The 26,977-nt window shown below is 43.8% G+C and overlaps 2 protein-coding genes across 3 annotated transcripts in view; one reads left to right on the top strand and one right to left on the bottom strand.

Annotated features, from left to right (window-relative positions):
- Nucleotides 1–2,886, top strand: part of LOC124129193 — a 41,014-nt gene extending 38,128 nt beyond the window's left edge. The window contains exon 5 of the mRNA XM_048381746.1: nt 11–2,886. Coding sequence (XP_048237703.1) covers nt 11–197 — 187 coding nt within the window. The 3' untranslated portion in view covers nt 198–2,886. The remainder of the gene's footprint in view (nt 1–10) is intronic.
- A 9,941-nt stretch (nt 2,887–12,827) lies between these two features.
- The window catches only part of LOC124149901 (vitelline envelope sperm lysin receptor), a 43,677-nt gene continuing 29,527 nt past the window's right edge, over nt 12,828–26,977 (bottom strand). Inside the window, exons 2-4 of one of the 2 annotated variants that reach the window (XM_048381894.1) lie at nt 15,348–26,778; nt 14,075–14,888; nt 12,828–13,097 (exon numbers count right to left, since the gene is read on the bottom strand). In XM_048381894.1, coding sequence (XP_048237851.1) covers nt 12,842–13,097; nt 14,075–14,888; nt 15,348–26,778 — 12,501 coding nt within the window. In that variant the 3' untranslated portion in view covers nt 12,828–12,841. Of the gene's footprint in view, nt 13,098–14,074; nt 26,779–26,977 lie in introns of both variants that reach the window. The other variant, XM_048381893.1, reaches the window with a different exon arrangement.

Below are 26,977 nucleotides of genomic sequence, written 5' to 3'. Positions count from 1 at the left end.
GCATTTTCAGTCTATCGCAGCTGTCTGATAGCTGCACTAAGGCAGCCTATGGTTCCTGTCCGAAGAGAACTGGAGATGTCCTGGCAGAATTTGAGAAGCTCGGGAAACCTGCCGCCTGTGACGCCTGTACCTCTCCGCCTTCACTTCTCCTCGTGCTGTTCTCAGTGCTGTCCTTCATGCTGGCCTTGCTCAAGTAGATACCCTAATGGCACTGATATACACAACTGATCAAGAATTTGAACTTGTGTTGTTTTTGTTGTAGATATTTCGAAACAGGGAAACTGAAATAATTTAACGAAAAGAGTTGGCCCAACTTCGTTACTTATTCACAGATGGTTATCTGTTTTAAAAAAAACCACTGATATGATTTATATATTATTATCTCCCGACTGCCATGCTACCGTCCATTTGTTTTTCGGGACAAAAATGTATAAACCTTCACTGTTCCGTCATCTCTCTGTGGTGAAACACATACATCTTCACTTGTGTTTAATGTAATTTTGATGGATGCAGTTGGGTCTATCGTGTATCGTGTCGGAGCAAATCACAAAATACGTTCACAAATTCACGAACATCGCATACATATGACCCAGATTGTGCTTGGTACAGCTTGCAGGGCAGTAGAAAGCATCACGGTGCTGAGACAGATATCAATAGATGACAATGACACATTCACAACAGTCCACCAGGCGGTAATCTAAAGCATACACCATGTTCAGATGTAAAACATCAATATTCTTTCCGTTGCCATGGAAACGTGTAAGCAAGTTTGTATTAGGCAGATGGTGATTTGCCTGAGGGCAGCCATATTGTTCCAGAAGTATTACGGCTGCTGGTTGTGATGTTGCAAAATGTTTTCTTTATATACAGTACAACAAAACAAAACGGAAACTAGGATCATGTACTGCACCTGTGTTCACAGGATTACATGGGATTAGTCTGATTTATATGTACCCAAAAACAAAGTAATTGTGGTCACTTAATTAATTAATTCTTCTTGCTTAATGCATTGAAGACATTGAAGTGTACTGTTATTTAATTCCGATGAAACTGACTACATGTGCTTAAGGGAGTGGTTTTCTTTTCATTCTACCCAGCAATAAATACAGGAAATGTACACAGATTATGTATAAATATTTGGTTATTTTCATGTCACACCAGAAATAGACTGTTGGAAATGAATAAGGGAACACATAGTTTTAGACACAGTACAATGATATGCTATCATGGGTTCAAGCCTTGTCTGCCAAATACACGTGGGAAACATTGCACACAGACACATCTCAACATTTGATTCTGACAGTTGTTGAACTTGTATGCGCCCTTATCGGAATCTACTAACAGTAAAGCTTATTATTATTGACCATTGTTCATTGTTACTTAATTCATTTCCATAGGTATATATATATAGCATTTTGATTTTCTTGTCTCCCTAATACCCTACTGTTTCAAAGTGACCCTGGTGTGTGTTGATAGTTCCTTTGTTGTGTACACGCGTACACAGTGATCAACCACGAAAGTCATAAATATCATGTCACAATAGGTAATCATTTTAAGTAATTAATACGATCTCAGTTACTTTGGTTTGTCAGTGTATACATGTTTAAATAACAACAAAGTTGGCGTGGGATATAGAAACGGGCTCCGTCCGTCCGTCCGTCACGTTTTGTTTCCGGAGCATAACTCAGAAACCGTTCAATATTTTTTCATGAAACTTTGCAGGTCTGTCAAGTACATGCTGAACTGGTGCCTTTTGCTATTTAGAAATTTTAGAAATTTATATTTTTTACGTTTCCATGGCAACAAGATGGACTTAGGTTCTGTGAGGGTAGGTTTTGTTTCCGGAGCATAACTCATAAACCGTTCAATGTTTTTACATCAAACTTTGAAGGTCTGTCAGGTACATGCTGAACTTGTGCCTTTTGCTATTTAGAAATTTTAGAAATGTTTATTTTTTACGTTTCCATGGCAACAAGATGGACTTAGGTTCTGTGAGGGTAGGGTTTGTTTCCGGAGCATAACTCATAAACCGTTCAATGTTTTTACATGAAACTTCTGCAACAGGGGCGGGGGATATAGCCACGTTAGTGGCAAACTCTTGTTTTGATTACATTCATCAAACAATCTGGGCTTGTACCATACACCGAAGCATCGTGCAGGTCATGTATCGATTGACAACTATACATCGACACATAAGGGAGGACGGGCTGTGTGGAAAGAAGTTTAATTGTAAGATACTATTTTGGGCCATTGGTTTGGCTTGATCCCGACTCGATAATGTACGGTTGTTGGTTGGGTTGTTGTTTAACGCCGCACTCAGCAATATTCCAGCTATATGACAATGGTCTGAAAATAATCGAGTCTGGACCAGACAATCCAGTGATTGATATCATGAGCATCGATCCACGGCCAGCGTGACATCACCAGAACGTGGTAACTCCGACGTTCTGCAACTACTATTACTTGTTGTAGTGCTACTCGTGTGTTCGTATTGGGGCGGATCGATATTATTTAGGACTTTAATGTATACAGCTGGAAAAAATATGTTTAGCACCGCTTATAATATATTTCCGTAGAAAAATGCCACGTTTCACACATGTATCATGGATGCTGAAGGGTACTGAACTAGACACTGACTGCGACCTTCCTTAAAAGAAATAGTTTCGAAATATTTCCCTCCACGCATAAAATCAGCTTTCCTAAAGAATTATTCAGACAACTAATATTCATTTTGAAGTGCAACCGCTAGTATTAAGTGCTTATATATATACTTCCGTTATTGTGAAGAATTTGCCATGTACATTATTATTTAGAAGATAATAAAACAAACTTCTGTCAACCATATGGAACGCTTTTATAAAATCAATAAATTTACCATAAAATCTCTATTTTCTTCTTCTTGTGTATGAGTTTTATAAAGTACCCTCTATATTCCCCAATTATCTGTTACGTTTACACAAATGTATTTATTCAGGATGGATAAAAAAATCTTACTCATTGTATTCAACAGTGAGACACTTCTGTAATTATTGAGATGTTATGTATTATCGTTCGTTGATATAGGAACAATAATGGATTTTGGGTAGTAACCTTTATAGTAGAATTTCTTTGAAAAATGTCATTCAATATTGTGTTGTAACATTTATATTTTTTATATGTTCTGACGGTAATCCATCATTTACAGGATATTTGGAAGTCTTAACAATTTGGCCATTGGGCTTGAACGCGAAATACATGAATCATGCAAAATCTCGTGAATATGCATTGGAAATTGACTGTCGTCTATGTCATCTCTTGTAGGATTTGGAAAATGTTTCAAACACTCTTGCCACTTAATAGTAGTAATATTACTTTAACTGTTTTTTTCACTTCAATTTCCAAAACTCTTTATAATAATTATTTTTGATGCCATGTTTTGTAAAATATTTTCCAAAATTTTTAATTATAATTTTGAACACTTATTTTTTAAACAAGGCAGATACAGCGCACATATAATCAAGGGTTGTAAAACCGTCTGATCCGAAAGAAGTAAATTCACCCGAGTCATCCGACAATCTTCCCACAACAATATTGACATTAAAATATCTTTCCTTATTTAATCGACAGGGTAGATGACTGTCACGGATATCATATATAACTTCACTCACTGGAATATTTATCAACTGTGTCATCCACAGTGAAACCTTCTTCTGAACTAGCTCTCGTGAACTCTGATATAGCCTGGATCATCACTTTTATTTCCTATGGCACTGACTCCAGATAATTTATTTTACAAGTGAACAATTGACTTGCCTTTGCGTGTATTTATGAGGGGTACCACCAGTGAAGCATGATATTCACACCTTTACGGTAATAAGAGTGAAACATTAAGGTCATGCTCATGATATATTCGGACTCGTACAGTCGACTCTAGCAGAGATTTCGTAACAATATGGAAAGGGTTTGCCTCTTTTATTGGTCCACATGTCTTTTTTATAAGATTAACTGAAGCCTTGAGTGTTGTAACCCTGGTCAAACAACTTTATATACTTCTCAAAAGGAGTTAGGGAACACTGATATGTTTGCACTTAAAATAAAAAAGGAACAGAAGACGTAGACGTGTAGTAAATTCAATAATGACCGAGTATACAGTAAGAAAGTATCATGAACAATCCACTACATTTCATAACGTGAACAAGTGTTGCTGTCAATAATGTCACTGGGGTCAAAATTGGAAATCCAGGCCATGAGAGAAAAGTCAGTAACGAGTGTGTCCGCCCCTAGCAACCACACATGCAACACAACGACGCCTCATGGATGTCACTAATGTCTGAAGTGTGTTCTGTGGGATAGCATGCCACTCCAAACTCAGCCATTGAGCAAGCTGGCGCAGATCTTGAGGTGGAGGGTGGTTCTCCCTAACACGTCTCGTTAACAGATCACATACGTGTTCAATGGGTGCCATATCAGGGAAATATGCTGGCCAATCCATGCGAGTAACATTGTTTTGTCCCAGAAAGTCAGTGACTATGCGTGCACGATGAGGTCTAGCATTGTCATCCTGGAAAACCGCCTGTGGGCCTATTCGATGAAGAAAGGGAATCACCATTGGTCTCAGAATCTCATCCCTGTAGCGAACAGCATTCAAATTCCCGTTAATGACGTACAGATTGGTTCTGTGATGAAATGAGAAGGCTGCTAACACCATGACACTACCACCCCCAAAACGATTGTGCTCACGGACGTTGACGTCAGCAAAACGTTGCCCACGCCGTCTGTAGACAAGAACACGACCGTCATTATGCTGCAGTTAGGAAAAAGAACTGCTGACCACTGTTGTCTTGTCCACTGTCGGTGTTGCCGTGCCCATGCGTCTCTGGATGCTCTGTGACGCGGAAGAAGAAGCGGTTTTAACGGCTTGACGTCGGGGCCTGATGTTTCTTTCCCTCATACGGTTTTTTTATGGTTTGGTCACTGACATTTGTTCCTGTAGCAGCCCTCAGTTGCCTTCGAAGATGGTTTGCTGTGACTGCTCTCCTCCTCAATGATTCAACAACGACGTACCGGTCTTCTCTTCCTGTTGTCACACGAGCGCGTCCTGACCTTGGTCTATCATGTACTGTCTGTGTTTGTTGGAATCGCTGACGTCATCTGCAAATGACGGATGGACTAACATTTAACCTTCGAGCAGCTTCCCGCTGTGAAACATTCTCATTTAGCCACACAATGGCTCTGGCTCGTTCTTCAATCGTGAGGTGTAGACGTTGTGGCATGTTGAACACAGTGATGCAGTTTCACAGCGACCTGCCTTTATCAACCCAAATTTCGCACAAAAATTACTTGTGGCTCGTGCTTCATGAGAATAAGTGAGCAAATGCACGATCTCCATTTTTACGGCAGCTGTAAGGGAGGAGATTACAACAAAAAATTCCATGAAAATGAGTGCTGGTCAAAATGAACGTTGACGAGTCCAGTATGATTTCAAATTCTTTGTTCTGGTCATGAAGTCACTTGAGTAAGGGTAGTCTTCAATATCAGTACGTTAGCCGCCGATCAGGAGGCCATTTACCAAATTTGAAAGGAATCGAATGAACAGTGCTACAAAATATCAGTGTTTCCCAAATTGTTTTGACGAGCATATACAGTTTTATCTTGAGTGGTGTGCTGGCATTACCGTCGTCCTAAAGCTAACCTTGTCAGCAGATTTCCGTTTATCGTCAGATGAACAAAATGCCAGCACACCACGTTGACTTTTCTCAAATATTGCCATGAGAAACGGCTAGATTTGGTGTGTTTTTTTCATTTCTTCCTGCAGTGTTGTTGGCAATTGTGTTAGTTAATTTGTTCTCTACTATGTTGTGCTGTACCCCCAACTGTTTGATTCACCCGGAAGTAAAACAATCTAAATCTGAGCATGTGCAGAAGAAATAAGTCTTTGATTAAAATGGCTGTGGTTTATGAATTCAGATCGCACTGCATACAGATATCGTGGTCGGTGTTTATAGTAAAATATAACACTGCAAGGAGAATAAACCATGAGAGGCACAGTAATGTTATATTGTACGAAAAACAACGACCACGAGTCGTTTATTTCTTAAATATTTTTTGTTGTTTAACGCCGCACTCTGCAATTAATACTGTATTATATTTACTATGACGGTAAATGATACATCAACATTGTGTATAGTCTGCATGAACGACATTGTAGAGCATTTTTAAGTTTTTTTGGTAAAGATTACACCCTTTAAACGTAAGTGCCCGTATTGAAATAATAATGACTCCCTGAATACGATCCATCTTCGTCAAAGGAAGGCTGAGTTAGGTATTTAACGGATATTCTTACAATTTTGACGGCGGTAAAAGAAACATCCACCCCTAATACAGAAAATCATATATCGCCCACTTCCGGATGCGATCGTTCGGCCATGACGTTTTTCTACGATGTCCAGCTACATCTATGGGGAAGAACCCACTAGGCACTTCCCTTTCAAAAATATCGTAGTCCGGTCTACGACGTCAAATTGCGAGCGCAAGTTCGAATCTCCAGAAATGATTTCCCGAAAAGAACAATGTTTTATCATGAATTATAAACCTCCAGTGACGTCATCCTATTGTTCTCCAGTCAGGTTAAATCTCATACACAGGGATGTTGTAATATCCCCTGGATTTTATACAATATCCCAGTGAATTTATTAATACAACTTCCGTTTATATTGTAACATATAGATGTTTCTCGCTAGAAATCTATTTTTCATTTGAACGCAATGTAATGAAATGTGAAATGAAATGACAAACCACTAGGCTACAGAGGCGCTGATAAATCACAATGCTTTTAAGAATGTCTTTTTCAAGTGAGGTGAGGTGAAATGGGGTTTAATGTCGCGTCCAAGATTATTGCACTTATATTGCGACGTGCATGCACGTGTATGTGTGTGTGTGTGTGTGTGTGTCTGCTTGTACTAGTCCGGACTGATGCTGATTTATAGTGCTAGCACACTGAGATACCATGCCGCAGTTTAACATGAATACCCCACTCAGACACAGTATACTGACTCCGAGCCGACCAGTCCTTGTTTTAGCCCCTTAATGCCGAGCGCCAGACAGGGTAAGAACAAGTACCATCTTTTAACGAACCCCGAACCCCGGACCTTCCGCTCTCCGGGCGGATGCCCTACCATTAGACCACGGAGGCGGTCCCTTTTTCAAGTAACCGTACGCCAGCAACAGATGTTTCAAAAATAAAAATGTTGATAAGTGTTGTTTTAAGTTTCATTTTGCGGTTTATAAGTTAGATAAAACACTTACCCTAGGATTTTTATGGGATTTGGAAGCCTCATCCTCGGGATATAACCTGACGCCGAGGTCAGTCGACAGGTGACTGCCTACATACCCGCCAGTAATATATCTCTTAAAGTGCAAACATTTCCTTGACACATAACAGTTGATACAGAAAACAATTGGCCTGACCACCCTATCTAATTTGTCGCCTGTGTTTGATAAACATAGGTTCCACCCCTTCATATAGCATGTCGTCCATCGCCTGGACCTGCACTCCTTCATATAGCATGTCGCCTTCTGTTCCATCACCTGGACCTGCACTCCTTCATGTAGCATGTTGTCTTCTGTTCCATCACTTCGACCTGCACTCCTTCATGTAGAATGTACCATCACCTGGACCTGCACTCATTCACGTAACATGTAAACTTCTGTTCCATCACCTGGGCCTGCACTCCTTCATGTAGCATGTACCATCACCGGGACCTGCACTCCATCATGAACCATGTTGTGTTCAGTTCCATCACCTCGACCTGCACTCCTTTATGTAGCATGTCCCATCACCTAGACCTGCACTCCATCATGTTCCATGTAGTCTTCTGTTCCATCACCTGGACCTGCACTACTTTATGTAGCATGTACCATCACCTGGACCTGCACTCCATCATGTACCATGTCGTCTTCTGTTCCATCACCTGGACCTGCACTCCTTCATGCAACATGTGCCATCACCTGGACATGCACTCCTTCATGAAGTATGTTGTCTTCGATTCCGTCACCTGGACCTGTACCATTCAGACTCTGTGTGAGTGGTCTGTGGTGTGAACAAATACAGCATGTTTGCTCAGTGATGTCATCAGACACTATGGAAATGCTCTGTGACGTCATCATACACTGTGAGTGATCTGTGATGTCATCAGATGCTGTGTGAATGCTCTGAGCTGTCATCAGACATTCTGCGAGTGCTCTGTAATGTCATCAGACACTGTGCGAGTGCAGTGTGGTGTCATCAGACACTGTGCAAGTGCTCTGTGATGTCCTCCGACACTGTGAGAGTTGTGTGATGTCATCAGACATTGTGCGAGTGCTCTGTGATGTCATCAAACACTATGTAAAATGCTCTGTGACGTCATCATACACTGTGAGTGATCTGTGATGTCATCAGATGCTGTGTGAATGCTCTGAGGTGTCATCAGACATTTTGCGAGTGCTGTGTGATGTCAACAGACACTGTGAGTGTTCTGTGGTGTCATCAGACACTGTTCGAGTGCTGTGATGTTATCAGACATTGTATGAGTGCTGTGTGATGTCCTCAGTCACTGTGTGAATACTGTGTTCTGTCATCAGACACTGTGCGTGTGCTCTGTGATGTCCTCAGACACTGTGTGAGTGCTCTGTGGTGTCATCAGACACTGTGCGAGTGCTCTGTGATGTCATCAGACACTGTATGATTTCTGTGTGATGTCTTCAGACACTGTGTTAGTGGTCTGTGATGTCATCAGACACTGTGTGAGGGCTCTGTGGTGTCTGTTTTACCATACATGAGGACTTCAGCAGATGATTCTTCTCCTTCTCACTTACATGTATGAAATGTAAATTTGATGATCTGAGTGGAAATATTTTGTGTATATTCTCTGTAAATCAAGTCACGTGAGGCGACGTAAATGTAAGATTGTACCAACTGATTTCTACACTTCACAGAAAGTGAATCTTTTTTATGAATGACTCACTTATCCAAAGCAGGCTGGAGCTCTCATGTGGCGGTTGGGTAGCCTACTGGGCAAAGTGTTTGCTTGTCACACCAGAGCCCCGGGTTTGATTCCTCACATGGGTTCAATGTGTGAAGCCCAATTCTAGAGTACCCACACAGTTTTATCCTAGGTTGTTGCTAAATGTGGCGTAAAACCATACTCACTCACTCACTGATTCACTAACTGTAACTCTGTTACAGTGTTGCAATAACAAACTGAAATATATGCATTCAAATTACCACAAAATACCAGTAACAGACACATTTGCTTACATTACCATGTTTACCCCAAATCATGTGGCTGACACTGACCTTGGATATTGAGTCGTCACATGATCAGTATTGAAGATTGACTCGTCTGCTAGGAAACAAGATGGCGTCTGGTACTAACATTTCATAGTTCGCAGCCAAGTTACTGTAATCAAATCGGGTCCTTGTTTTCGCATATTGAACTCGCCAGAATTAAATATTTGTATAATGTTTAGTATTATCATGAGTTCCATGAGTTTTGGCAAAGTTTCTGATGACAATCGTCATGGCTACTCCCCTCATTATAAGACCCCACCAGGGAACATGTGTACAAACGGAAAACAGTGTGCTTCACATAAAGTGGTGGCTACATGTATGTTATCACATGATTTGGCCATTTTTCATAATAATTAAAGCTACAAAACCCTAGCCATATTTATTAGAAGTCCGTGTTAAAAGTAGAGTCGATTGTACGATTCCCACTCATGAATATGGGAATCTATCAATAAGTGATGACACGCGAAACGGTTTGCGTATCCTACCCCACCGGTGGTACCCGTCACAAACACATGCAAGTGAGTGAGTGAGTTGGGTTTAACGCCGCTTTTAACAGTATTCCAGTTATATCGCGGCGTGTCAGCTTAATGCGAGAAGAAAGCCCGAAGTGATGCAGGTCTCAGACGTTTACCACTTCGGTGAAACCCACGAGCACGGGTATGGTGCTGACAAACCTAGAAACATAATCGGGGAGAACCGGGATTCGAACCCCAGGTTTCTGGCGTGCCCAAGGGACGCAACTCCACAGCGATTCTCGGCGCCTTAGACGACCGGGTCACCCGTGCCCCCACAAACACATGCAAAGGCAAGTCAGTTATTCACCTGAATAGAAACGCGGGAACAAATCAAAATACGTAATTGCATCGGACATCATTTTGTCACCAATGCGTTAAATTTGGAAATGTCCTCCACATGTCTACCATAAAACGTTTTGAAAGCTTTACTGGGGCCTTGAATGCTGTAACTTTAATCAAACTGCTTCTGAGCAAGAGTCGTATCAAATCTTGGCAGGAAGAGCGTGCTCGATTGTACCTCAACAGTAGACACCAAACACCAAACATGACGATTTAAAAGTCATCCCTCTTGTCATACAGTCCTGTGGAGAGTGTTTTGTCACTGAATCTTTATGCATAGATCTCATTATGAAACAGATGAGGCGGTCTCACTGGTCTCCATTATTTCTTGTTCTGGTGGGTAAATCAGTGGGCGGAAATCGGCTATCGGAATCAGCTGCTTAATTTAGATTTCGTGGCCAAATAATTTTGTTTTGATCCGAGTAGAAATTCCTATTCATATGTATGAAGAAATAGATCAGCAAGATTTTAAGCACAATTGGTGCCCATAGGGTTCCTTCTTGCCTGAACGTCTTAACCCCAAATGTTAGAGATGTTATTCAGTGATGAAGTCCAGTATTTAACACATTGTTTTCTCAGTAAACTTCACATGCTTTCGTTTTTGACAAATTGACCTGAAGCTCTGAGGATAGTTCTGTAACTGTATGGTCAGCACATTTTGTAACAAATGGCCCATTGATCAAGGAATGCAGCCTGTCTTTAAGTTTGTCATGTGGGAAAGTGGTGTTGAATGAAAAATCAAATGTTTTAACAAAATTGGACCTAGTTCTTTTTGGAGATTGTCAAAAGTCAAGAAAATCTTCAGTTTTTGAAAATCCACATGGTATTAATTCCGCTTGTCTCGAATACTTTCGGTGAATATTAATTTAGTTGGTTTGTTTCTTTATTTGTGGTTTAACAACGCACACAGCAATATTCCAGCTATATGACGGCGGTCTGTAAATAATCGAGTCTGGACCAGACGATCAAGTGATTGACAACATGAGCATCGATCCACGCAGTTGGGATCGATGACATGCATCAAGCGAGCCTGACTACCCGATCCCGTTAGTCGCCTTTTACGGCAAGTATGGGTTGCTGAAGACCTATTCTAGAATATTAATGAAGTCTTTCCTTGATTGTATTAAGTATTATGGCTAATCGTTGAGACGGGGATTTGGTGGTACATTTGCTGGACAGATTTATTGACAAAACCCATGCCTGGTAGAGTGACACGCCCTAAAAGAGGGTTGGTGTAACAGTTAAATCAACAATGTCAGTGTCGGTCGTGACTGAAAACAACCTAGGGATAATGTTCCAAGTGTCAACCAAAGATTGGGCCAACTGAGTTTGAGTTATACGGTTGGTTCTTGTCCTGTCGTTGGCGCCGTTCCGTCCCATCCCAGACATGTTGTGTAGGGGGAGATGTCAGGAGAAAAACGTGAGTGAGTATGGTTTTACGCCGCTTTTAGCAATATTCCAGCAATATCACGGCGGGGGACACCAGAAATGGGCTTCACACATTGTACCCATGTCGGGAATCGAACCCGGGTCTTCGGCGTGACGAGCGAACGCTTTAACCACTAGGCTACCCGACCGCCCGTCAGGAGATAAAATCGACCATGGTAGTATAGGAATTTTATGCTGCCTCAGTGAGTCTGTTCCAACACGTGCACCGTGTGGGCGGACATTATCCTGCCGCAAAGTGACATTACGTTCCTGCATTTGCACAAGGGGTAGAACATGGATCTCGAACGTTGTCGTCCCGGTAGCGTTCGCCATTCGGATTGCCATTAACAATGATGAGCTGTGTTCCCCCGTGAGTTGTGATGCCACCCAATACCATTACCCTTTAAAACCTAAACTGACGACGTTGGGTAACTCAAGCGTCGCTCAAACGTTCTCCAATACGCCTGTAGATCCTTGCACGACCATCATAGTTGTCTATATGATAGCTGGATATATAAACAGCACTGTCTTCACTTCTGAATCTCAGATGCCGTATTCACCAAGCTTGGCGTGCCTGACTGAGGTGGAAGCAAAAAAAAACAGGATTTGTGCCAAATATCATAATGTTTCGTTGAAATATGTCGAACGGTTTTTCTGATTTATGGCCCGGAAACGAATCCTCGAAATAATTTCCATGGAAACAAAACAATATAGTTTTGGACACAAAATAACAAGAGGCACAAGTTAAGCTGATGTGCAATGTATGTGCCACCATCTTCAGGCAAATATTATCAACGAATGATCATTTATATTATTCACTGGTTTTCTAAGCTGAGCCCACGGTGTGACCAGTGACTGATAAAACCGTGATTGAGTATGGCTTAACGCCGATTTTAGGAATATTCCAGCAATATTACGGCGGGGGACACCAGAAATGGACTTTACACTTTGTACCCATGTCGGGAATCGAACCCGGGTCTTCGGCGTGACGAGCAAACACTTTAACCACCAGGCTACCCGACCGCCCACTGATAAAACCGTGAAAATTCTACTAACAGCCTAGGTGAAGAAGGGTGTGCTGGGCAAAGAGACTTCCTGGCTCCAGTACCTCAATCAAAAGATTCCCCGCACCCCGTTCCCCCAAACCACACCACTCACCCACCCACCAACACAGAGCCGCAAACAGCAGCAAACAAGTGATTCTAGGACTGGTCAGCAAAGGATGACATCAGACGTTTTGCGTTTCATTCTAGTTTATGTTTACATATATGGCAAGGCCTGCGAGTTGGGTTATGAGTAATGCGACGGCTACAAGCAACGCGACTTGAACTGTCGCCATGTCTGTGGAAGGTGTTGCTGACGAGTCAAAGTCTGCAACGTGAGGGATGTCTTGCCACGCCATCGACCTTCTTGTACGACGCTGGTTTGAACAGGAGCTGCCATCACATGAGTGGGTACAGAGCGTGAAATTACACATGAACGTCAAATGCAGATTTCCGTGTAGCCTGCAACAGAATTGTTATCAAGTGAGGAAACATTTGTATGGTTTGTTTGGGTGGCGTTTTACGAGCCATTTGGTAGCTATGCTCCCGCTATAACACATAAGCCCGTTAATTATCGAATGACTGAAAGGTGAGTGAGTGAGTTGGGTTTAACGCCGCTTTTAACAGTATTCCAGTTATATCACGGCGTGTCAGCTTAATGTTGGAGGAAAGCCCGAAGTGATGCAGGTCTCAGACGTTTACCACTTCGGTGAAACCCACGAGCACGGGTATGGTGCTGACAAACCTAGAAACATAATCGGGGCGAACCGGGATTCGAACCCACAATCATAGGTATACAGAGTGGTTTTTTTTAAAGTCACTGAAATTGAAAGAAATGTGTTTGATTAGGTCTATTTAACCATCACTCATTCCTCCAACAGTTTGTAAGAACTGAATTTGCAAGCATATGACCCCCCCCCTCCCATCATTCATCAATTCATCTGAGGTATAGTGGCTACCTATTAGGTCATATTACAGACAATATTGGTAAATCGATGAAACTGTAGAGGTTCCCAGTAGTATATATCTGTGAGAGGGTGAAATAGGTTTCACGTCGCTTCAAAGATTATTGCACTTATATAGCGACGTTGGTGCGTGCGTGCACTTGTCTGGCAATGCCGATTTTATAGTGCTAGCTCACCGAGATACCATGCCGCAGATTATCATTAATACCCTACTCAGACTGGGTATACTGACTCCAAGCCGTCCAGTCCTCGTTTTGGTCCCTTAATGCCGATCCCCAGGCAGGGTAACAACAAGTACCATCTTTTAACGTATTTAGGCATGACGCGGCTGGGGATCGAACCCTGGACCTTTCACTCTCCGTGTGGCCGCACTACCACCAGACTACGGAGGCGGTCAGATACTAGTATGTGTGAAATAAGCGACGTGAGCAAGATGGGTTTATCATCACAACTAGTCCCTTAAGATATACTTACTTGAATACCTCGAAAACTGGACTGAAAGCTTTATTTCCTTCGGTAATGAAACCGATGTCCTTGGCGAACACAATGCCGTCTCCACATCCATCCCGTAATATTGCATATCTCTGCCCCTGTTGGACTCCTACAGCATCGCACGCCACTGGCTTTAAACCACTTTCCAAGCTCGAACCATGGACCTCCCCTACCAACCGGACCTTCTTGGACAAGGGGACAGCGGCAGCGAGAGTTTCATTCCGGATATCTACCAGCTTCAGAAACACTTCTTCAGCGTCACTTTGCGGGCCTTGATGTGACTGGATCTCCTTGGCAGCAATGAGCGGCTCGGAAGAGGCCGACGTAGGACCCCTGTGGCTTTTATGTGGATCAAATGTACATGTTATCAGAAAGTCTTTTTTTTGTGTAGTCACATCGTGCAATCGATCTTTCCATGATACTCCTATGTGCAACTTAAAGAGATTGGCTTTACTGCGAGTGAACGCACATACACTGGGAGTGACGTTGTAGGATACAGGCAGGTAGAAGTGGACAAAGTCTGTGGAGTTGAAATGGTGCCTGGAGCCGTTGGAGCAGACCGCCACAGCTGACAGGTCAACATCTGTTATTATCTCTATCAGTGCAACATCCCCTCTTGTTCTGCAGTGAGGAATCACTTTAATAATGTAGTTGGATGTATCGTCAAGCACATCTTCTGTGGAAGTGGTCTGGTTCGATTTTCTTGGATAGGCGTTTCGAGCAGCAGTCGTATTTCCTTCAGGGCTAGTTCCGGGTGCAGCGGTTGCGCTTCCTTCAGGGCTAGTTCCAGGTGCACTTGATGTTGGATAAGTCTGTGGTTCTGGTGCATTGGATGTAGGACTAGCCTCTGGCTTAGGTGCAACGGGTGACTTGGGCATGTAACATTCAATCGACAAATTGGTTGGCGGTCCTTCACTCCACTTCAGCCTGGCAGTAACGGTATACAGTACGACAGTGTCATTCTTTGGAACTGAATATGGTCCCCAAAATACACACATTCCTGGACTGTCCAGGAGCTCATTGCGAGTGTACTGAATGAGCATCATATTAATGCCAAATTCATGAGTTATTGGGACCAGTCCATTGCTGCAATTTATCTCCGTCTTTTCCAAAGCTTGGTCCTTTGAAGTTACAAGACGACTGATGAATTTGGCTGGAATGCTCTCATTCTGACTGCAGTATACGTCCCAGTCGATCAGTTTGCTCTGGTTGTGAGAAGGTGCAGGTTGATCTGAAGATACCTTTTCAGGTGCACTTGATGTTGGATAAGTCTCTGGTTCTGGTGCATTGGATGTAGGACCAGTCTCTGGCTTAGGTGCAACGGGTGACTTGGGCATGTAACATTCAATCGACAAATTGGTTGGCGGTCCTTCACTCCACTTCAGCCTGGCAGTAACGGTATACAGTACGACAGTGTCATTCTTTGGAACTGAATATGGTCCCCAAAATACACACATTCCTGGACTGTCCAGGAGCTCATTGCGAGTGTACTGAATGAGCATCATATTAATGCCAAATTCATGAGTTATTGGGACCAGTCCATTGCTGCAATTTATCTCCGTCTTTTCCAAAGCTTGGTCCTTTGAGGTTACAAGACGACTGATGAATTTGGCTGGAATGCTCTCATTCTGACTGCAGTATACGTCCCAGTCGATCAGTTTGCTCTGGTTGTGAGAAGGTGCAGGTTGATCTGAAGATACCTTTTCAGGTGCACTTGATGTTGGATAAGTCTGTGGTTCTGGTGCATTGGATGTAGGACCAGTCTCTGGCTTAGGTGCAACGGGTGACTTGGGCATGTAACATTCAATCGACAAATTGGTTGGCGGTCCTTCACTCCACTTCAGCCTGGCAGTAACGGTATACAGTACGACAGTGTCATTCTTTGGAACTGAATATGGTCCCCAAAATACACACATTCCTGGACTGTCCAGGAGCTCATTGCGAGTGTACTGAATGAGCATCATATTAATGCCAAATTCTTGAGTTATTGGGACCAGTCCATTGCTGCAATTTATCTCCGTCTTTTCCAAAGCTTGGTCCTTTGAGGTTACAAGACGACTGATGAATTTGGCTGGAATGCTCTCATTCTGACTGCAGTATACGTCCCAGTCGATCAGTTTGCTCTGGTTGTGAGAAGGTGCAGGTTGATCTGAAGATACCTTTTCAGGTGCACTTGATGTTGGATAAGTCTGTGGTTCTGGTGCATTGGATGTAGGACCAGTCTCTGGCTTAGGTGCAACGGGTGACTTGGGCATGTAACATTCAATCGACAAATTGGTTGGCGGTCCTTCACTCCACTTCAGCCTGGCAGTAACGGTATACAGTACGACAGTGTCATTCTTTGGAACTGAATATGGTCCCCAAAATACACACATTCCTGGACTGTCCAGGAGCTCATTGCGAGTGTACTGAATGAGCATCATATTAATGCCAAATTCTTGAGTTATTGGGACCAGTCCATTGCTGCAATTTATCTCCGTCTTTTCCAAAGCTTGGTCCTTTGAGGTTACAAGACGACTGATGAATTTGGCTGGAATGCTCTCATTCTGACTGCAGTATACGTCCCAGTCGATCAGTTTGCTCTGGTTGTGAGAAGGTGCAGGTTGATCTGAAGATACCTTTTCAGGTGCACTTGATGTTGGATAAGTCTCTGGTTCTGGTGCATTGGATGTAGGACCAGTCTCTGGCTTAGGTGCAACGGGTGACTTGGGCATGTAACATTCAATCGACAAATTGGTTGGCGGTCCTTCACTCCACTTCAGCCTGGCAGTAACGGTATACAGTACGACAGTGTCATTCTTTGGAACTGAATATGGTCCCCAAAATACACACATTCCTGGACTGTCCAGGAGCTCATTGCGAGTGTACTGAATGAGCATCATATTAATGCCAAATTCATGAGTTATTGGGACCAGTCCATTGCTGCAATTTATCTCCGTCTTTTCCAAAGCTTGGTCCTTTGAGGTTACAAGACGACTGATGAATTTGGCTGGAATGCTCTCATTCTGACTGCAGTATACGTCCCAGTCGATCAGTTTGCTCTGGTTGTGAGAAGGTGCAGGTTGATCTGAAGATACCTTTTCAGGTGCACTTGATGTTGGATAAGTCTCTGGTTCTGGTGCATTGGATGTAGGACCAGTCTCTGGCTTAGGTGCAACGGGTGACTTGGGCATGTAACATTCAATCGACAAATTGGTTGGCGGTCCTTCACTCCACTTCAGCCTGGCAGTAACGGTATACAGTACGACAGTGTCATTCTTTGGAACTGAATATGGTCCCCAAAATACACACATTCCTGGACTGTCCAGGAGCTCATTGCGAGTGTACTGAATGAGCATCATATTAATGCCAAATTCTTGAGTTATTGGGACCAGTCCATTGCTGCAATTTATCTCCGTCTTTTCCAAAGCTTGGTCCTTTGAGGTTAAAAGACGACTGATGAATTTGGCTGGAATGCTCTCATTCTGACTGCAGTATACGTCCCAGTCGATCAGTTTGCTCTGGTTGTGAGAAGGTGCAGGTTGATCTGAAGATACCTTTTCAGGTGCACTTGATGTTGGATAAGTCTGTGGTTCTGGTGCATTGGATGTAGGACCAGTCTCTGGCTTAGGTGCAACGGGTGACTTGGGCATGTAACATTCAATCGACAAATTGGTTGGCGGTCCTTCACTCCACTTCAGCCTGGCAGTAACGGTATACAGTACGACAGTGTCATTCTTTGGAACTGAATATGGTCCCCAAAATACACACATTCCTGGACTGTCCAGGAGCTCATTGCGAGTGTACTGAATGAGCATCATATTAATGCCAAATTCATGAGTTATTGGGACCAGTCCATTGCTGCAATTTATCTCCGTCTTTTCCAAAGCTTGGTCCTTTGAGGTTACAAGACGACTGATGAATTTGGCTGGAATGCTCTCATTCTGACTGCAGTATACGTCCCAGTCGATCAGTTTGCTCTGGTTGTGAGAAGGTGCAGGTTGATCTGAATATACCTTTTCAGGTGCACTTGATGTTGGATAAGTCTCTGGTTCTGGTGCATTGGATGAAGGACCAGTCTCTGGCTTAGGTGCAACGGGTGACTTGGGCATGTAACATTCAATCGACAAATTGGTTGGCGGTCCTTCACTCCACTTCAGCCTGGCAGTAACGGTATACAGTACGACAGTGTCATTCTTTGGAACTGAATATGGTCCCCAAAATACACACATTCCTGGACTGTCCAGGAGCTCATTGCGAGTGTACTGAATGAGCATCATATTAATGCCAAATTCTTGAGTTATTGGGACCAGTCCATTGCTGCAATTTATCTCCGTCTTTTCCAAAGCTTGGTCCTTTGAGGTTACAAGACGACTGATGAATTTGGCTGGAATGCTCTCATTCTGACTGCAGTATACGTCCCAGTCGATCAGTTTGCTCTGGTTGTGAGAAGGTGCAGGTTGATCTGAAGATACCTTTTCAGGTGCACTTGATGTTGGATAAGTCTGTGGTTCTGGTGCATTGGATGTAGGACCAGTCTCTGGCTTAGGTGCAACGGGTGACTTGGGCATGTAACATTCAATCGACAAATTGGTTGGCGGTCCTTCACTCCACTTCAGCCTGGCAGTAACGGTATACAGTACGACAGTGTCATTCTTTGGAACTGAATATGGTCCCCAAAATACACACATTCCTGGACTGTCCAGGAGCTCATTGCGAGTGTACTGAATGAGCATCATATTAATGCCAAATTCATGAGTTATTGGGACCAGTCCATTGCTACAATTTATCTCCGTCTTTTCCAAAGCTTGGTCCTTTGAGGTTACAAGACGACTGATGAATTTGGCTGGAAAGCTCTCATTCTGACTGCAGTATACGTCCCAGTCGATCAGTTTGCTCTGGTTGTGAGAAGGTGCAGGTTGATCTGAAGATACCTTTTCAGGTGCACTTGATGTTGGATAAGTCTGTGGTTCTGGTGCATTGGATGTAGGACCAGTCTCTGGCTTAGATGCAACGGGTGACTTGGGCATGTAACATTCAATCGACAAATTGGTTGGCGGTCCTTCACTCCACTTCAGCCTGGCAGTAACGGTATACAGTACGACAGTGTCATTCTTTGGAACTGAATATGGTCCCCAAAATACACACATTCCTGGACTGTCCAGGAGCTCATTGCGAGTGTACTGAATGAGCATCATATTAATGCCAAATTCTTGAGTTATTGGGACCAGTCCATTGCTACAATTTATCTCCGTCTTTTCCAAAGCTTGGTCCTTTGAGGTTACAAGACGACTGATGAATTTGGCTGGAAAGCTCTCATTCTGACTGCAGTATACGTCCCAGTCGATCAGTTTGCTCTGGTTGTGAGAAGGTGCAGGTTGATCTGAAGATACCTTTTCAGGTGCACTTGATGTTGGATAAGTCTCTGGTTCTGGTGCATTGGATGTAGGACCAGTCTCTGGCTTAGGTGCAACGGGTGACTTGGGCATGTAACATTCAATCGACAAATTGGTTGGCGGTCCTTCACTCCACTTCAGCCTGGCAGTAACTGTATACAGTACGACAGTGTCATTCTTTGGAACTGAATATGGTCCCCAAAATACACACATTCCTGGACTGTCCAGGAGCTCATTGCGAGTGTACTGAATGAGCATCATATTAATGCCAAATTCTTGAGTTATTGGGACCAGTCCATTGCTGCAATTTATCTCCGTCTTTTCCAAAGCTTGGTCCTTTGAGGTTACAAGACGACTGATGAATTTGGCTGGAATGCTCTCATTCTGACTGCAGTATACGTCCCAGTCGATCAGTTTGCTCTGGTTGTGAGAAGGTGCAGGTTGATCTGAATATACCTTTTCAGGTGCACTTGATGTTGGATAAGTCTCTGGTTCTGGTGCATTGGATGAAGGACCAGTCTCTGGCTTAGGTGCAACGGGTGACTTGGGCATGTAACATTCAATCGACAAATTGGTTGGCGGTCCTTCACTCCACTTCAGCCTGGCAGTAACGGTATACAGTACGACAGTGTCATTCTTTGGAACTGAATATGGTCCCCAAAATACACACATTCCTGGACTGTCCAGGAGCTCATTGCGAGTGTACTGAATGAGCATCATATTAATGCCAAATTCTTGAGTTATTGGGACCAGTCCATTGCTGCAATTTATCTCCGTCTTTTCCAAAGCTTGGTCCTTTGAGGTTACAAGACGACTGATGAATTTGGCTGGAATGCTCTCGTTCTGACTGCAGTATACGTCCCAGTCGATCAGTTTGCTCTGGTTGTGAGAAGGTGCAGGTTGATCTGAAGATACCTTTTCAGGTGCACTTGATGTTGGATAAGTCTCTGGTTCTGGTGCATTGGATGTAGGACCAGTCTCTGGCTTAGGTGCAACGGGTGACTTGGGCATGTAACATTCAATCGGCAAATTGGTTGGCGGTCCTTCACTCCACTTCAGCCTGGCAGTAACGGTATACAGTACGACAGTGTCATTCTTTGGAACTGAATATGGTCCCCAAAATACACACATTCCTGGACTGTCCAGGAGCTCATTGCGAGTGTACTGAATGAGCATCATATTAATGCCAAATTCATGAGTTATTGGGACCAGTCCATTGCTGCAATTTATCTCCGTCTTTTCCAAAGCTTGGTCCTTTGAGGTTACAAGACTGATGAATTTGGCTGGAATGCTCTCATTCTGACTGCAGTATACGTCCCAGTCGATCAGTTTGCTCTGGTTGTGAGAAGGTGCAGGTTGATCTGAAGATACCTTTTCAGGTGCACTTGATGTTGGATAAGTCTCTGGTTCTGGTGCATTGGATGTAGGACCAGTCTCTGGCTTAGGTGCAACGGGTGACTTGGGCATGTAACATTCAATCGACAAATTGGTTGGCGGTCCTTCACTCCACTTCAGCCTGGCAGTAACGGTATACAGTACGACAGTGTCATTCTTTGGAACTGAATATGGTCCCCAAAATACACACATTCCTGGACTGTCCAGGAGCTCATTGCGAGTGTACTGAATGAGCATCATATTAATGCCAAATTCATGAGTTATTGGGACCAGTCCATTGCTGCAATTTATCTCCGTCTTTTCCAAAGCTTGGTCCTTTGAGGTTACAAGACGACTGATGAATTTGGCTGGAATGCTCTCATTCTGACTGCAGTATACGTCCCAGTCGATCAGTTTGCTCTGGTTGTGAGAAGGTGCAGGTTGATCTGAAGATACCTTTTCAGGTGCACTTGATGTTGGATAAGTCTCTGGTTCTGGTGCATTGGATGTAGGACCAGTCTCTGGCTTAGGTGCAACGGGTGACTTGGGCATGTAACATTCAATCGACAAATTGGTTGGCGGTCCTTCACTCCACTTCAGCCTGGCAGTAACGGTATACAGTACGACAGTGTCATTCTTTGGAACTGAATATGGTCCCCAAAATACACACATTCCTGGACTGTCCAGGAGCTCATTGCGAGTGTACTGAATGAGCATCATATTAATGCCAAATTTATGAGTTATTGGGACCAGTCCATTGCTGCAATTTATCTCCGTCTTTTCCAAAGCTTGGTCCTTTGAGGTTACAAGACGACTGATGAATTTGGCTGGAATGCTCTCGTTCTGACTGCAGTATACGTCCCAGTCGATCAGTTTGCTCTGGTTGTGAGAAGGTGCAGGTTGATCTGAAGATACCTTTTCAGGTGCACTTGATGTTGGATAAGTCTCTGGTTCTGGTGCATTGGATGTAGGACCAGTCTCTGGCTTAGGTGCAACGGGTGACTTGGGCATGTAACATTCAATCGACAAATTGGTTGGCGGTCCTTCACTCCACTTCAGCCTGGCAGTAACGGTATACAGTACGACAGTGTCATTCTTTGGAACTGAATATGGTCCCCAAAATACACACATTCCTGGACTGTCCAGGAGCTCATTGCGAGTGTACTGAATGAGCATCATATTAATGCCAAATTCATGAGTTATTGGGACCAGTCCATTGCTGCAATTTATCTCCGTCTTTTCCAAAGCTTGGTCCTTTGAGGTTACAAGACGACTGATGAATTTGGCTGGAATGCTCTCATTCTGACTGCAGTATACGTCCCAGTCGATCAGTTTGCTCTGGTTGTGAGAAGGTGCAGGTTGATCTGAAGATACCTTTTCAGGTGCACTTGATGTTGGATAAGTCTCTGGTTCTGGTGCATTGGATGTAGGACCAGTCTCTGGCTTAGGTGCAACGGGTGACTTGGGCATGTAACATTCAATCGGCAAATTGGTTGGCGGTCCTTCACTCCACTTCAGCCTGGCAGTAACGGTATACAGTACGACAGTGTCATTCTTTGGAACTGAATATGGTCCCCAAAATACACACATTCCTGGACTGTCCAGGAGCTCATTGCGAGTGTACTGAATGAGCATCATATTAATGCCAAATTCATGAGTTATTGGGACCAGTCCATTGCTGCAATTTATCTCCGTCTTTTCCAAAGCTTGGTCCTTTGAGGTTACAAGACGACTGATGAATTTGGCTGGAATGCTCTCATTCTGACTGCAGTATACGTCCCAGTCGATCAGTTTGCTCTGGTTGTGAGAAGGTGCAGGTTGATCTGAATATACCTTTTCAGGTGCACTTGATGTTGGATACGTCTCTGGTTCTGGTGCATTGGATGAAGGACCAGTCTCTGGCTTAGGTGCAACGGGTGACTTGGGCATGTAACATTCAATCGACAAATTGGTTGGCGGTCCTTCACTCCACTTCAGCCTGGCAGTAACGGTATACAGTACGACAGTGTCATTCTTTGGAACTGAATATGGTCCCCAAAATACACACATTCCTGGACTGTCCAGGAGCTCATTGCGAGTGTACTGAATGAGCATCATATTAATGCCAAATTCTTGAGTTATTGGGACCAGTCCATTGCTGCAATTTATCTCCGTCTTTTCCAAAGCTTGGTCCTTTGAGGTTACAAGACGACTGATGAATTTGGCTGGAATGCTCTCATTCTGACTGCAGTATACGTCCCAGTCGATCAGTTTGCTCTGGTTGTGAGAAGGTGCAGCTTGATCTGAAGATACCTTTTCAGGTGCACTTGATGTTGGATAAGTCTCTGGTTCTGGTGCATTGGATGTAGGACCAGTCTCTGGCTTAGGTGCAACGGGTGACTTGGGCATGTAACATTCAATCGACAAATTGGTTGGCGGTCCTTCACTCCACTTCAGCCTGGCAGTAACGGTATACAGTACGACAGTGTCATTCTTTGGAACTGAATATGGTCCCCAAAATACACACATTCCTGGACTGTCCAGGAGCTCATTGCGAGTGTACTGAATGAGCATCATATTAATGCCAAATTTATGAGTTATTGGGACCAGTCCATTGCTGCAATTTATCTCCGTCTTTTCCAAAGCTTGGTCCTTTGAGGTTACAAGACGACTGATGAATTTGGCTGGAATGCTCTCGTTCTGACTGCAGTATACGTCCCAGTCGATCAGTTTGCTCTGGTTGTGAGAAGGTGCAGGTTGATCTGAAGATACCTTTTCAGGTGCACTTGATGTTGGATAAGTCTCTGGTTCTGGTGCATTGGATGTAGGACCAGTCTCTGGCTTAGGTGCAACGGGTGACTTGGGCATGTAACATTCAATCGACAAATTGGTTGGCGGTCCTTCACTCCACTTCAGCCTGGCAGTAACGGTATACAGTACGACAGTGTCATTCTTTGGAACTGAATATGGTCCCCAAAATACACACATTCCTGGACTGTCCAGGAGCTCATTGCGAGTGTACTGAATGAGCATCATATTAATGCCAAATTCATGAGTTATTGGGACCAGTCCATTGCTGCAATTTATCTCCGTCTTTTCCAAAGCTTGGTCCTTTGAGGTTACAAGACGACTGATGAATTTGGCTGGAATGCTCTCATTCTGACTGCAGTATACGTCCCAGTCGATCAGTTTGCTCTGGTTGTGAGAAGGTGCAGGTTGATCTGAAGATACCTTTTCAGGTGCACTTGATGTTGGATAAGTCTCTGGTTCTGGTGCATTGGATGTAGGACCAGTCTCTGGCTTAGGTGCAACGGGTGACTTGGGCATGTAACATTCAATCGGCAAATTGGTTGGCGGTCCTTCACTCCACTTCAGCCTGGCAGTAACGGTATACAGTACGACAGTGTCATTCTTTGGAACTGAATATGGTCCCCAAAATACACACATTCCTGGACTGTCCAGGAGCTCATTGCGAGTGTACTGAATGAGCATCATATTAATGCCAAATTCATGAGTTATTGGGACCAGTCCATTGCTGCAATTTATCTCCGTCTTTTCCAAAGCTTGGTCCTTTGAGGTTACAAGACGACTGATGAATTTGGCTGGAATGCTCTCATTCTGACTGCAGTATACGTCCCAGTCGATCAGTTTGCTCTGGTTGTGAGAAGGTGCAGGTTGATCTGAATATACCTTTTCAGGTGCACTTGATGTTGGATAAGTCTCTGGTTCTGGTGCATTGGATGAAGGACCAGTCTCTGGCTTAGGTGCAACGGGTGACTTGGGCATGTAACATTCAATCGACAAATTGGTTGGCGGTCCTTCACTCCACTTCAGCCTGGCAGTAACGGTATACAGTACGACAGTGTCATTCTTTGGAACTGAATATGGTCCCCAAAATACACACATTCCTGGACTGTCCAGGAGCTCATTGCGAGTGTACTGAATGAGCATCATATTAATGCCAAATTCTTGAGTTATTGGGACCAGTCCATTGCTGCAATTTATCTCCGTCTTTTCCAAAGCTTGGTCCTTTGAGGTTACAAGACGACTGATGAATTTGGCTGGAATGCTCTCATTCTGACTGCAGTATACGTCCCAGTCGATCAGTTTGCTCTGGTTGTGAGAAGGTGCAGCTTGATCTGAAGATACCTTTTCAGGTGCACTTGATGTTGGATAAGTCTCTGGTTCTGGTGCATTGGATGTAGGACCAGTCTCTGGCTTAGGTGCAACGGGTGACTTGGGCATGTAACATTCAATCGACAAATTGGTTGGCGGTCCTTCACTCCACTTCAGCCTGGCAGTAACGGTATACAGTACGACAGTGTCATTCTTTGGAACTGAATATGGTCCCCAAAATACACACATTCCTGGACTGTCCAGGAGCTCATTGCGAGTGTACTGAATGAGCATCATATTAATGCCAAATTCTTGAGTTATTGGGACCAGTCCATTGCTGCAATTTATCTCCGTCTTTTCCAAAGCTTGGTCCTTTGAGGTTACAAGACGACTGATGAATTTGGCTGGAATGCTCTCATTCTGACTGCAGTATACGTCCCAGTCGATCAGTTTGCTCTGGTTGTGAGAAGGTGCAGGTTGATCTGAAGATACCTTTTCAGGTGCACTTGATGTTGGATAAGTCTCTGGTTCTGGTGCATTGGATGTAGGACCAGTCTCTGGCTTAGGTGCAACGGGTGACTTGGGCATGTAACATTCAATCGACAAATTGGTTGGCGGTCCTTCACTCCACTTCAGCCTGGCAGTAACGGTATACAGTACGACAGTGTCATTCTTTGGAACTGAATATGGTCCCCAAAATACACACATTCCTGGACTGTCCAGGAGCTCATTGCGAGTGTACTGAATGAGCATCATATTAATGCCAAATTCTTGAGTTATTGGGACCAGTCCATTGCTGCAATTTATCTCCGTCTTTTCCAAAGCTTGGTCCTTTGAGGTTACAAGACGACTGATGAATTTGGCTTGAATGCTCTCATCCTGACTGCAGTATACGTCCCAGTCGATCAGTTTGCTCTGGTTGTGAGAAGGTGCAGGTTGATCTGAATATACCTTTTCAGGTGCACTTGATGTTGGATACGTCTCTGGTTCTGGTGCATTGGATGAAGGACTAGCCTCTGGTTCAGGTGGACTTGAAAGACAACTCTCTGGCTTAGGTGCATCGGGTGACTTGGGCATGTAACATTGAATCGACAAATCGGTTGGAGGTCCTTCACTCCACTTCAGCCTGGCAGTAACGGTATACAGTACGACAGTGTCATTCTTTGGAACTGAATATGGTCCCCAAAATACACACATTCCTGGACTGTCCAGGAGCTTATTGCGGGTGTACTGAATGAGCATCATATTAAAGCCATGTTCGTGAGTTATTGGGACCAGTCCATTGCTGCAATCTACATCCATCTTTTCCACAGCTAGGCATTTGGGCGCAACGAGACGACTGATGAATTTGGCTGGAATATTCTCATTCTGACTGCAGAATACGTCCCAGTCTATCAGTTTGCTCTGGTTGTGGGAAGCTGCTTCTGGTTGAGGTGTACTTGATGTAGGACTAGCCTTCGGTTCAGGTGCATTGGATGCCTGTGACTTAGTAACATTACATTCAAGAGACTCATAGGTTGGTGTCCCATCGCTCCATAGCAGTGCAACACTTACGTTATACATCTCAATAGAGTCATTAGTCGGAACAGAGTATGGTCCCCGGAATACACATGCCCCTGGAACTACTGAAGTGTAAGTTTGTGGATAATGAATGCGAATCATGTTAATGCCTCTTCCACGTGTCATTTGCATCCATCCATTCTTGCAGAAGATTTGCATGTCTTTGATAACATGGCCCTTGAATGTAACGGGGTAGCTGATGAGGGTGGCTTGTTTGCTCTTGTCGTCGCTGCAAACAAGGGTAAGGTCCAGGGACAGCACTCTGGGGTCTGGGGTATCGGCCTGTCACAACATAGATAGTCCAATTAAAAGGGATTGCCTAAAAGTCGGGCCAAAGTGTTACTGGCTAATTACTTCATTATCGGCGATCCTACCTACATATAATTGATGAAACATACACACATGACATTAATGAACAATCACCAAACAAAAAGGTGCACCATAAATAAGTAATTCGGAGTAAATCGCTTGAAACCAGAAA

The sequence above is a fragment of the Haliotis rufescens genome, unplaced genomic scaffold (assembly GCF_023055435.1).
Source record: "Haliotis rufescens isolate VD_foot unplaced genomic scaffold, xgHalRufe1.0.p SCAF_4, whole genome shotgun sequence".
Classification (NCBI taxonomy): domain Eukaryota; kingdom Metazoa; phylum Mollusca; class Gastropoda; order Lepetellida; family Haliotidae; genus Haliotis; species Haliotis rufescens.
This window is presented reverse-complemented; position numbering and strand designations above follow the sequence as displayed.